At 52.2% G+C, this 13,057-nt stretch overlaps 1 protein-coding gene across 2 annotated transcripts in view; it reads left to right on the top strand.

The window, feature by feature from the left end:
- TBKBP1 (TBK1 binding protein 1) overlaps positions 1–9,371 on the top strand; it is a 50,797-nt gene extending 41,426 nt beyond the window's left edge. For both annotated transcript variants that reach the window (XM_019523691.1, XM_019523690.1), the window contains 3 exons: positions 3,631–3,749; positions 4,191–4,936; positions 6,210–9,371. In XM_019523691.1, coding sequence (XP_019379236.1) covers positions 3,631–3,749; positions 4,191–4,936; positions 6,210–6,338 — 994 coding nt within the window. In that variant the 3' untranslated portion in view covers positions 6,339–9,371. The remainder of the gene's footprint in view (positions 1–3,630; positions 3,750–4,190; positions 4,937–6,209) is intronic.
- The last annotated feature ends 3,686 nt before the right edge of the window (positions 9,372–13,057 follow it).

Here is a 13,057-nt window from a genome sequence, read left to right as displayed (position 1 = left end):
CCGCAAGGAGTGACCAGGAACAATGGTCACAAGCTGGCGGAGGGAAGGTTTAAGTTGGACATCAGGAGGCGCTACTTCACGGTCAGGGCGGCTAGGGTCTGGAACCAGCTTCCAAGTGAGGTGGTGCAGGCTCCCACCCTGGGGGTTTTTAAGAGGAGGTTGGATGACCACCTTACTGGGGTCGTTTGACCCCAGTGCTCTTCCTGCCATGGCAGGGGGTCGGACTAGATGATCTGCTCAGGTCCCTTCCGACCCTAGAAACTATGAAAAAGATGGGGAAACTGTTCACCGGTCTCCTCCACTCACATGCAGCCTATGGCCTCTTTATGGTAAACTTCCAAAGTACTTGTTTCCTCTGTTCCCATCCTGCTACGTGTAACTGGTACTTGTGCAGTGTGCTGGCACCCTAAATGCAGAGGGAAGGTGCCGTTATGTGTTGGGCACTGTCCAGCACTGACAGTGACTTGCTGCATGACTTTGGTAAGCCTCGTGGCTTCCCCATCTGATGCTGCCTTGACTAATGAGGGGACCCATGGGGGCTCCTTATTTCACAGTGAGGGGAAACCAAGCCTGAATGGTCAGGTGATTTGACCAAGGCCTCTGAGGCTGTCACTGTCAGCAGTGAGGTTAGGGCCATAGCAAGCCCATGTAGGCCCCATCCCCAGTGCCTGCTGGAGCCCTTGGAAGTCTGAGGAGATGAGACCTGATGCCATTTGGTCTCTTGAGCTGCCCCTTCATGGCCAGGGGATGTGGTTCAGTAGCAGCAGACAGAAGCCCTAGCTCCAATGGCTGTGGCTGAGGGGCCACAGGCTTGACAGGAGGTACCTTTGGGTGGATATAGGCTGTGGGGAGACAACACTGTATCTGACCTGCATCCTGTAGGAAACAGCAAGGCCTGATGTGCATCCCTCCATCTCTTCCCAAAACTGTGCATTTCCCAGAGCTCTGTTCACAAGAGATTGCAGCTAGGGATTGAACTGTGCTGAGATGGACCTTCACCCTTATCTTGTCTCTGAAGAATAGGAGCAGTTAGCAGGTGACGGGGCATGGGGGAGCTGTGGAGGTCTGGCTCTGTAGCACAGACTGTGGCTGGAGGTCCTCCATCCTCTCTGAACTGTACTCCCGTCTACTGCCCTCCAGGGCACACAAGGGGTCATCCTACACGCGCCTGTCTTGCCAGTTGTTTGTAAACCAATTACAGTCCTTCACTGGCTGACCTTTCAGGGCACCTCATCTCGCCGCCTGTCGCACCCCTCACCCTCCTTCCATCCTGCTTCGTACGGCAGCATAACCAATCACGCCCTCCCAGAGGGAAATGTCCAGTGAACTGGGGGGCGAAGGGAAAACCTGCTGCTGTTTGGGAGGGAGGGCAGGAATGAATAATGCGTCTTTTCTTCTTATGGAACAACAACTCACAACACACTGAAGGGCGGGCGAGAGCCAAGGAGGGGGAGACCTGTCGACTGCTGTTACATGAGGCAGCTCCCAGGTCCCCTCACTGTCACAATTGTTCAGCGTAACTTGCCTGCGCTCACTGCAAAGGACATGCCCAGCCTCACAGTCCCCCCTGTAACCTCATGAGACAGGTTCTCCTTTCATATAAAGGTAAAGAATATGTTTTTTAAAGGTGACACAGAAGTCCAGGAGACTTCCGAGATTTAACAACTTTGTCAGGCCCGCTTGAAAGGCGTTGATGGGACAGGAGCCCGGCAGGAGAAAAGAGCCATCATCTGTCTCTTGCATTGTTGTTGTTGTTGTTTATTTGTTCCATTCTTGGCTCACTGGGTGGCCTGGGGCAAGTTGCATGACTTCCTTAGTTTCCCCCATCTGTAAAACAGACTGAGAGGACTGACTGATCTCTGAAGAGAGATGGGTCAGATTTGGGGACCAAAACTTTCTACTTTGGGGTTGGTTTTTTTTACACCACTGAAAAATGGCGATATTGGTGGACTGCAATATTTTGCAAACTTGTGTCAGTTTCACCAAGTCAGCTGGCAAGAAAAAGCGAGCTGTGAAACATTAATATAACAAAAATGTTTCATTCACACAATTGCAAAGTGAGATATTTTGATTTATTTTATTGGAAATGTTTCATTTCAACATTTCCTTCTATGATGTAAAAAAAAAAGAAAGAAGCAAAAGTTTTTAAAAGCTCAAAAGTGAAACCAAACGTTTAATTTTGGGTTGAATGAAACGTATGGGTCGCCTGAAATGATGTTTTCTTCAATTTTTTGGTTTCAAATTTTTTCTGTTTTTTTTTTCCTTTTGAAACTACAGTCCAACCCAAAACAATGAGTTACTTGTTCAAGAGCTGAGACTCCTGAATGCTATTTTCTTTTAACAGCAACATGTGGCCCTAGCACTTATTTTGTACTTCAGGAACACCTGACAGCCCCAGCCCTCCTTGTGCTAGGTGCTGTGCAAGCCCAGAACAAAATGGGGTCCTCACCCCAAGAGCCCACAGCATCAGTACAGTACAGGATACAGCTGGTGGATACAGGCAGATGGGGGAGCAAGACGGTGTTGTTGGTGTGTTGAGCAGCAGTCTCTGCCCACCAGTTGCCTGCTGTTGTCAGACCTTTGTTCTAACCTCATTCTGATTATCTGTGTTCATGCTATTCATGAAGGGGAAAGGGACAAAGATCCCAGAGCTGAGCAGATCAGAGCTAGCTTTATTACTCTTATGGGTATCGTGGCAGCAGCTCCAAGCCGCTTTGTTCTGAGCACTAAATTAACCCTCCCTGCCCCACATGGAGAAGGACAGGGGGGCAGCACAGGGAAGATTTCTTCTTGGTTATAGTTGGAGCTGTTGCACCATATGACATAGACCCTGTTTGGCAAGCAGCTAGTGACGACTTCCCTTCGTAGTTTTTAAGCATTGGCTTTGGGATTTTGTCACTGGCTCTGTGGAGTCAGGCAGCCTAGATTGCCTGTTTGTGACCCTAATAGGGTGTGCAGGGTTATGTCACCCCAGGAAGGATGGACCCTGGCCCTTGTGAGTGTGGCACCCATCTGCAGCTGTCTCAGAGCAAGATGTAGAGGTGGGGACTGCTGGGGTCATCTGGGGTGAGATGAGCAGGAGGCAGTGGGTTCTCATGGGGCAAGGGGTAGAAAGTTTGGGTCTGAGCTCACACTAGGGCTGAGAGCCAGGCTCAGAACTTGCAAGGTGGCTAGGGAGGGGGGCTTAGAGCTGCCGAGAGAGCACCCAAGGGAGCTCAGAGGGTGAATCCAAGCCAAGGGCGTGGGGGCAAAGGAAAGCAAGACCCCTAGAACCTGAGGTGCCCTGGGGAGCCTGGAAGAACTGACCAAAATGAGTCTTCTCCAGGCAAAGCTGCCCATGCAGATGCATTGTCCCACTGTAGTTCTCCCTTGCCCTTGTGCTCCTGATCTGCTCTCCACATCCCACCCCTGTTGCCTCATGGCTGTGCTCAGCAGCCTGGCCAAGTGCAGAGAAGTGCCCCGGGCATGTCACCTTGCCAAATCTTCCCCCTACCCCAGTGGCCCCAGCCTACCCTCACAGGTGAGAGGAGCCAGCGCCTCGGTGGAGCTGGGGGGGAGCCCCTCTCATGCCAAGCCAGAGGCTTTTCAAAAGACATTTGCTTTATGCTGTACCATCTCATTCTGTGTCAGGGTGAACCTGGCGTTGGCCTACACTGAGCTGACTGAGGAGTTGTGCCGGCTAAGGAAGCTCAGCTCCCTGCAGAGCCAGATCCTCAGGACGCTGCTGCAAGAGCAGGCCATCAACGGCGGTGAGTGCAGCCTCCACTGCAACGGGATGGGGTGTCATTCGGGGTGTATAGTGAGGAGAGGGGTACAGAGATTGGAGGGCCTGACATCGAACAGGGGCCAAAGGGCTCCAAAGGGGGCTTGACACCCTTCCCCTCAGCCAAAGGGCCCAGAGCTTACAGTCTAAAAGGACAGAGTGTGTCCTCTGGTGCCAGGTTGGCAGGGCTGGAGTGGGGGGATTTTCATTATGGAGAACAAGGGCCTAAAGGGACCATCTTAAGGAGGTGGCTTTCAAGAGGCATGCAGGCCCTTTTTTTGACAGGAAACCTGTCCCCAGGGATCCAGGCAAGGCTCAGGCAGACCTGCACCCTGTGGGCACACCTGTCTGGGCTCCTGTGGGAAGCAGGTGAGGCGGGTCATTCATTCTCCAGTTGATCCAGGTCTTTGTCCCTATTGCTTTCCAGGCCAGAGGCACTCTCCGCTCTCACAGCGCCACTCTCCTGCCCAGCAGCGCCGCTCCCCCGCACCACAGTGCCCCTCTCCAGCTCAGCCGGGACGGTCCCCCGTCCCTCAGTGCCCCTCTCCTGCCCTGCAGCGGCGGTCTCCAGTCCCCCCCAGCCAGTCCCCTGCCCAACAACGTCGCTTGCCAGCGCCACCCCCTAGCCAGTCCCCTGCCCAGCAGCGTCGCTCTCCGGCACCCCCTCCCAGCCAGTCCCCTGCCCAGCAGCGTCGTTCTCCAGCTCCCTCCTGCCCATCGCCTGCTTCCCAGCACAGGCCCCTGCCTGGCAGCGAAAGAAACGTGATGGATCTGGGGTACTCAAAGCCGTCGAGCCACCACATCAAAGCCAGTTTCCAAGGCCGCCGCAGCTACTCAGAGGTGAGCGACGCTGCTATGTATCAGCAGAACCGCTCCCTGTGGCTGCAGCCTGAGGCCTCCACGCTACCAAAGCACCGTCCCTACGGCGAGGTTTACATCGGGGGTGCCGGCGGCCCTCTGAGTGCCAGAGACGCCTTTGAGGAACACCTGCGCTTTGAGAAACAGTCCTCAGATGAAGACGACTGGGCCGTCCCCAGCCCCCCCAGCCCCGAGGCTGGAGCTATCCGCTGCGCCTCGTTCTGCGCTGGCTTCCCTATCCCTGACCCCCCTGCACACCGGACAGCTGCCTCCTACTCCAGGGCTGAGCACGCACAGTCCTGGCCATCAATCAATGTAAGCGCTAGTTGGCCTCCCCTCCTCCCCCTTGTATCCCTCTGCTCCCACTGCCATACCTCCTCTCTGCTCCTGAGCCCCACTGCAAGCTGTTCCCCTGCAGCACCAAACCTGGAGCCCTGGGGAGCAAAAGACTGGCCTTTCATGCCCAATAATGGGTCCAAACCCAAATCTTGGACCCAGACAGTCCCCTGCGGAGGAAGAGGCTAAGACATGGAGCCAGTGTGGGTTCAGCTCCTGGTTCTGTCACTGAGCTCTGCTGACTGGGCTGGAGTCACTTCATTGCGGTTTGCCTCAGTTCCCCAACCTGTAGCATGGAGGGGGTGAGCAGGGAGCCTGCTCTGATCCGGGTATGTGAGCTGTTTGGTTGCCTTGGTGATGAAGATTATGCAAGAGGCTGTAGAACTGAGCTCCACATAGCTAAGGATGTTAAGGGCTTTGGATCCCTATGTGGATCTGAGCCTTTGCTTCTTGGACCCCCGTCTGCAGGCATTTGCTGGGGGAATGCAGCCTAGTTCAGGGCTGTGCAGCTAGTGGCCTGCAGGCTGTACGTGGCCCACGAAAGGCTAAATTGTATCCTTTGAGTCTTGTTGGTGTGGCCTCAGATCCCAGGGGCTGTTGTTTGCTGTGAGCCCCCTTGCCCACCACTGGATTTGGAGTCTTCAGTTGCCACTGGTGATTCATATCACCAGCAGGGGAAAAGCAGGAGTGAGAGATGGTGTCATTCACTCCCTGGCTCTGAAGCCAGTGTAGCTGCTCCAGCATCTGGGCTGACAAACCACTGCCCCACCACTGGAGGTGGGTCTGCAAGAAGCCCCATGGGTCAGATCTGACCCACAGAGCCAAATAAGTTGGAGAGCCCTGACCTAGTCCATTCCTGCATCATGGGAGTTCACCAGGCCTGCTTCTTCAGCCTAGCAGGCTTGGCAGAGGGATGACTGGAGGGAGGTGACATTTGCAGAAAAGGTGCCAGGGAAGGATGATATAGGGTAGCACCTAATACCAAGGAATGGGGTGAAACTAGAAAGAGGGAAATTTAGGGTGAAAATGTCCCAGCACAGCTGACTGAGGGGGAGACCTGTGGAATGGCTTTGCAAGGGTAATGGCAGAAGTTCCACTGTTTGGGACCTTTCAGTTATGCTGCAGTACATGGGGTGGTGGGGAAGACACACAGATCTAATGGGCTTGACTCCTGTTGGGGCAAATCAATTGATTTATCTCAGCCAGGCCTCTGCCCCTCCTTTAACCCAAAAGGTCCTTTCTTGCCCCACAGCTGCTGATGGAGACGGTGGACTCTGACATCCGAAGCTGCCCGCTGTGCCAGCTGGCCTTCCCCATTGGTTACCCGGACGATGCTTTGATAAAGCACATTGATTCACACCTGGAGAACAGTAAGATCTGAGGCTGCTCCTCTTCACTCCTCTTTCCAACTTCCTTACTATGCCCTGGTCCCCTTTTGGATGCTGCATGAAAACTCGCGGAGCAACACGGCTCCCTAAATACCTCCAAGTCTTCAGTAGCTACAGGACAGACTGAATCACGAGTCTCGCCTCTCCCTCTCCCGCCTTGCCTCGTTTCTAAGTGGGCTTCTTTTCCCCTCCTCCTCCTCCCTGTCCCCTGGAAGAATAGGATCTGCAATACCTTTTGATGCTTGAACCAGCTGGGAGGAACTCTAGTCTGGGCACTGGAGGTCAAGCTGTTCAGCGTGGCTTCTGACAGAAGGAATCATCTGCCCTTCTCCGTAGGCCCCTTCACAGCTCTCGCTGCACAGTTTGGTTTCTCTGGATGACCTCAGGGAGGAGGGAGTGATGGATCCCCCCACACATGCCCTGAGTGGCAGGTGAACTGAGGGGCTGCCCCTTACTGACGTGCTCAGGTGAGAGGTATGGAGAGTTTGCCTGTAATTTTGTGCCCATTGGGAAGGACCCAGAGGCTTGGATCTCTCTCTCCCCTTTTCCTGGGGGTTTAATTGTTACAGGGCTAGTTGATTATTTTGAGCATTGGTCTTGACAAGTTTCAAACCAATGCATTTCAGCTACTTGCTGCTGGTTCGAGCGTCTTTCCAGTCTTTTACATTAAAAGTCCCTTTCTCCTTGCAACAATGCTGCCGAGAAAGGAAACCCACTTTGCAGAGGCCCAGCATGGAAATCCAGTAATATTGCACTGAACTCAATGTTTGCTAGGGCCCGTGTCCTGGTCTCTGTGATGTCAGTGGACACTTCCACCACTGACTCTGGCAAGACCTCGGTACATCCCTGGTGCATTTATATTCTCCTCAATGTACTGTTTTCTCCTTCTTCATACCAACACGTTGCTTTGAGTAGCTAGTTTTCATAAACCCAGAATACTCTTGTGTCCCACATCATGGTCACGATGTCACCTCTCCTGCAGTCCCGTGATGGCATGTGATACTGTCATGGTGGCATAATGTTAATTCCATGGTGATTACTGGTGTGGATCCACGATCCGCTAGCTCTCTCTGGCCTTACTGAGCATATCCGCATTGTTGTGATTGAAACCAAGTCTCTTTCAACTGGCCAGCTTTCCCCAACTCCCCATGCACATGGCTCGCACCATGGGGACGGTCATGATGAAGGTATGTAGAGTCTTTCATCAAAACCACCCGTGATGGGAAGACACCTTGGATATATACCACATCTCATCACATGACCCGGTTTTTGTTTTTTTGTTTCTTTGGGTAAATCTATGCTCCATCAGGACCCTGCACATTGGTAACAGTATCGGTGTGGTTGAAAAGAACCATCCACTGGGAAGGTGGGGACAGACCTTGGTGGCTCTGCTGGGCCAGATCCTCAGCTGATGTAACTCAGGATTGCCCTTTTCAGGACAGTGGATCTCCAGTGAACTCATTGGAGCCAGGTCAGTTTACACCATCTGTGGATCTGGCCCTTTCCTTCATTTTTCAGGCATACCTACACTTGCCGCCCAAGTAGTGGAGATGCCATTGGCCTTCACCTTTCCTCCAACATTGCCTTTGCCCCTTATCAGCTTTCCTAGCTCAGCTGCAGAACCTCCAAATATTCATCCAAACTGTTTTTCTGGGGGGAGGTGGGGGAAGGGAAGGGAGTGGAAGGGAAGGGAGATCTCCTTCTCTATTGGCAGTGCATGAGCTGGGCTATAGGGTTCACTCATGGACGCTAGTGTCCACAATGCAATTCCTAGCAAACTGGCCCTTCCTCCCTGCTCTTCTGTCTAAAATTGGGCCCAGTCCACTGCTACTGGGGCTGGAATTGGAGCTAGACCTCTGATATGTTGAGGGTTATGGGAATCCAGGAGTTTGGCCTGGCCCTTCTCTCTTACTTCGTCGCCCCCTTTGAATATGGTCCCAGAAGTAGCAGGGCCAGCTCGTGGCTGAGAAGTCTCTGGGAAATCCTGGTCTGAAGCCCATATTTTGGGAGGGGGTCCACAGGGTTGTGTGGGGGGCAGTCACAGTGCCTTTCACAGTTCAGTCAAAAGAGAAGCACAAGAAGGGAAGGAAGGAGATGGAGAAGTCATGAGGGTTCCCAGAGGCTGGGGCTGGGGCTTTGGTTAACCCTGAAGGGCTTCCTTAGAATGGAAGTTGGCTCAGCTAGTTGCCCCCACCAGGCAGAGAGGGAGTGGCTAACTTGTGCTCAGTATCACGTAAGTCTTTGCGCTAACCCCACAGCCATGAACTCCCAGCACCCCATTCCCAGTGCACAAGGGATCAGTAATACAGTACAAAAGGAGTATTTCCTCTCACCAGGTAAAAGGACCAAACAACTTCCTGCCTATAAGCTCTGCTCTCTTGCCCCACTCTTCCATGGTCCTTATACCCCTCTCTGCATACCTTGTGGGCATCAGAGCCTTCTAGCAACAAGGGGAAGCAACAGCTCCTTGCTTCAGATACTTTTCAGAGGGGGTTTATGCAGGCTCTGAGCTTCTAGCTATGGAACAGAGGATGCCCAGCATCTCACAGGATGAAACAAGGCACTCCACGCAGCCCAGGTAGAGGGCTTCAAACTTCTTCCACTGGTTTGTTGTTCTGCAGAGATCAGATCAGGGCCAACCTGCAGCCAAGGTTGTGACTGGCTTTGCAGTGAGCCTTGACCTCACTACCTGGGGGCTTAGACGTGCTCTGTGGCTAGGGCCCAAGCCCTGGGGAGATGGATTTCAGAATTGCAAGCCTGTTAAATTAGCAATGGCTTGGATGCTGAAATTACTGGTGAGGTTTTGTGGCCTGTGTTACGTGTAACCAACACTCCTGCCCCACCCAAGGGCACGTCCATGCAGAACCTGGGACTAGATCACCATCATGATCCATTTTAGCCTCACAATCTATGAGTTGGAGAGGGATTTCAGCCCCTACTTAGCTGTAGTGAAGCCAGAGCACCCTGGCTAAGAGGGTGCTGTGAGGTGCCACTCAGTGTTGCTACTGCTAGGGTATGTCTACACATGCATTTACAGTGGCTTAAATTTACTGTGTAGTAAGTGGGAATACACAGGCATCCACGTGTGCAGGCATTAAAGCGCATTAACGCAGTGCATGGACTGATTTGGGATTAAATTTAGTCACACTGCATTAATGCACTTAATACACAGTAATGCATCTACATGTACGTTAGTGTGCAATAAATAATTGAGCGTAGATTTGATACTTGCATGATGCAGGTATCAAATTTACTCTCAGATTGGCCTAAGTTGCCATATTTACTGTGCAGTATAGGCATGCATGTGTAGATGCGCACCTATACTGCCCAGCAATTTTGGTTACTGCACAGTAAATGCACACATGTAGACACACTCCTAGGTGTGCGAACATGATTCACACAATAAACCCAGAAATTTCTAATAGGAATCAGTAGTGTTAAAAACATTCTGACCTGTTGTAGGTTTTCTGAGCTCTTTGCAACAGAAGAATCATTCTGTTATTTTTTTCTATAGTTAAAAAAAACAAACCCGGGGAAACTAAGAGCTGGCATTTACTGAAGGATGTCTCAAGTCTAAAAAGCTTGAGAACCACTGGTGTAAAAGGAGACCCCTAACCCTGTTACTAGTGAATCAGAGAGTTAGCATGAGAGTAGAGGAAGGGAACTGTGCCTTTAAAGCCAGACTGCTTTGGGTCAGAAGGGGCAGTCCCTGGGGCTATATAAGCTGGACTCCAGGGATAACTGGTCAGTCAGGCTTGACCAGTGCTTGGAAGTGGAATTCCCTACTACCTATTGCAGATGTAAGGCTGTAATTGTGATTAGGCTCAAAGCTGGGAGAAGCCTAATGGAACTGGGGAGGGTTTAGGGAGAAGGCACCCCAGGAGGGAATTAAGTTTGATGAAGCTTTTCATTTTGAAGGATTCATGGCTGCATACACCTTTTCTGCAAGGCATGGGGTGGCTGGATGAGGGTGAGAAGCTGCTGAGGGAGTGTGAAGTCTGTTTGTTATTGCAGGCTGCTTTGGGCTAGCTAGCTTAGGAGAACAGGTGGTGGGTTGAGAGCCGTGTGTACTGCTGGCTGGGCCAGGGAGCCTGCAGAACTAGTGAGTAGGTGGGTGAGGTCCTCTGATACCAACCATTCCATGGGCCCAAGCAGGGATGGCCCCGTGATGTGAAAAGAGAGAGGCACCTAAGGTTGCCTCCTCTGACTAGACTGTGGGCCTACCCCTTAATTGTACTTGTCTCTCAACTGCCCTGCCTCTGATAGTAATCAGGCCACTTGGATGTTGGGAGGGCAGGCAGGTGCGGGCCGACTGCCAGAGAGGCATGCCGACCTAGGGCACTTGGGACCCGGCTACAGAAGGACATGGGTCTTTAGGAGAGGACAAATGTGTATAAGCTAGTTCTGTGTATTCTGGGCAGATGGGGCTATAATATTCCCATTCACTGCTTTTTTCAGAAAAATGGGGGGAGTGCACTGGCAAGGGCTTCATCCTGTGAGATGCAGAGCAATTTTTTAACCACGGTCTCCACTCACATCCAAGTTGGTGGGTACCCTAAGTGCTTGCAGAACAGGCCTGTTAAAGGCCCTTTCAGCAGCTGCTCTAAATGAGTTAACTCTCTAGACATGGGCAGGGCTGGGCAAATCCATATAGATGTGGCGGGGAGCTTAACTTCCTTACCTGGCTAAGCTGCAGACATGCCCACCAGTCATAACTGTAGGCATTTCCAGTAGCCCAAGGATTCTCATCATCTTGAAGTCATGTCCCACTGCAGTTGGGGGAGGAACCATTCCTTGGGGGAAGGAGTCAAGGGCTAAAGAGGTGCCTGCCAGCATTTTACAAGAGCTTTCCCCTGCCTATTCCTGACCATACTTTTCCCACATCTCCTATGTGAAATCTACCTCAGAGCTGATGAGAACTCAAAACACTGGGTTAAAAAGAGTGAGAAGAGAGGAGAACACATGCTGAACAAACCAACTATGGGGCTGATGCTGCCCATGTCCTCCCCTGGCACGTCCAGGGGTTCAGTGGATTCAGTCCCATGGCGCAAAGTCCGGTATGACAGCTTGCAGCACTGCCCTGGGTCCTCGGCACGAATTCCCCTGCCCAGTGACATGGGCGCAGTGTGCAGAGTGTTCTTGCTGTGTCATTGAGTTGAGGCTACTCCAGGCCTGTTCCTTTGACCCCCCACCAACTGCCACCCCGTTCTAGTCCCCTACGGTCAGTTTTCTTCCAAAAGCAGAAATTTGCCATGTGGTATAATCCCCGCCTCCACCCAGCTGACCGCCCAGTCAGGGTGGGGCTGAGCGGCCTGTCTGGTATTGTTCTATGCTGCATGCTGTCGACCGACCGTATCCCACCCACCCCCCTACCCTCCCTGCTCGATACGACACACGGTCACAAGGGCTCCTCACTCGCCCGGCCCAGGAGAACTTGCAGAGACCTTGGTCTGTATGTATCTTCCTTTTGTGTATGTTCTCTTTAAAGAGATCCTGTGCTCTGTGAAACAGAATAAGTCAAATAAAAGTTACCTATGGACTGACCATTGCTTTGCAGCCAGTGCCTCTTGTGTTCCAGGTTGCAGAGGGTCAACGATTGCTTCATTTCTCTTTTGCGCTTAAAATAGTGCAACTTGTTGTGGGCAATCTGCCATGATGGGGAGGAGTGGGGGTGTAATAACATTGCTCCTTGGAAAATAAAGGGACTGGGTGTCTGGACTCCTGGGCCACGTTCCCAGCTTGGTGAGGTGGTGCTGTCCAGAGTTAGGGGGTGGGGGCAAATGTGCCAGGACTCCAGCCCCTCCCCAAGGTCTAGGAGGGCTTGCAATCTAATAAGTAGTGCCGGGTGTGGGATTCCTGGGTCTCCTTCCAAACTTGGGGGGGGTGAGGGTGTGCAGGGGTTGGCAGACATTCTGTAGAGTGGGCCACACTTGAACAGAGAGGGTCTGACTCTACCATAGGGGTGACTGTTGTTACTGGTGACTTCACAGCACAGCACAGCACAGCCTTGCCCTCCACTGATGCCTTCTGGTGTTACCTTGGTCTACGTCATGACAGCATCCCTACTTGAAAGCAACTAGGACTATAGGATAGGCCCATGTGGGCAGGTTGCAGTGGGGTGAGATCAAAACCAGACTGCCTGCTGAAAGACTACAGCATGAAGGGAAACATCTCAGACTTGTTCTGGAAAGGGATGGAGAGCTTGGCAGCTTTTTCCAAAAGCTAAGAAAGCAAGTGTATCATGCCTGGAGTATAGGAAGCAGCTTCTTGCAAATAGAGACACTGAATGCAGGATTAAAAAGCACTGAGAGGCCATGATAGAGATCATGGCCCCATTATGCTGGACACAGCACAGAGGAAGAGACTGGTCCTAACCCTATTCACAGGCCAAAACCAGAAGGAGGCTCAGCCATTGGGTGGGAGGTCCTGTAGCAGGTGAATGGCAGAGCTGGGATGTCCTGTGCTAACCTCTTCCTCTCCACACTGGTCCCTTGTTACTCAACACAGTGGAATGAGTGCATTGATGCCTGCTGTCCAAGGAGACCCACCAGCCTTTGTGCTCAGGAGGCAGGAAGGTTGGCAAGTTCAGATCGCCTGTTGCAAGTGACCTAGTAACCAGGCATTGCACAGCCCAGTTCCCATCAGTGATGGATTGTTTCAGATTTACTGTGGTGCTTTCACATAAGTAAGACCAGTACCACAGTAGAAAAAA

Source organism: Gavialis gangeticus, unplaced genomic scaffold (genome assembly GCF_001723915.1).
Source record: "Gavialis gangeticus isolate Ggan-Ray unplaced genomic scaffold, GavGan_comp1, whole genome shotgun sequence".
In the NCBI taxonomy this organism is placed as follows: Eukaryota; Metazoa; Chordata; order Crocodylia; family Gavialidae; genus Gavialis; species Gavialis gangeticus.
This window is presented reverse-complemented; position numbering and strand designations above follow the sequence as displayed.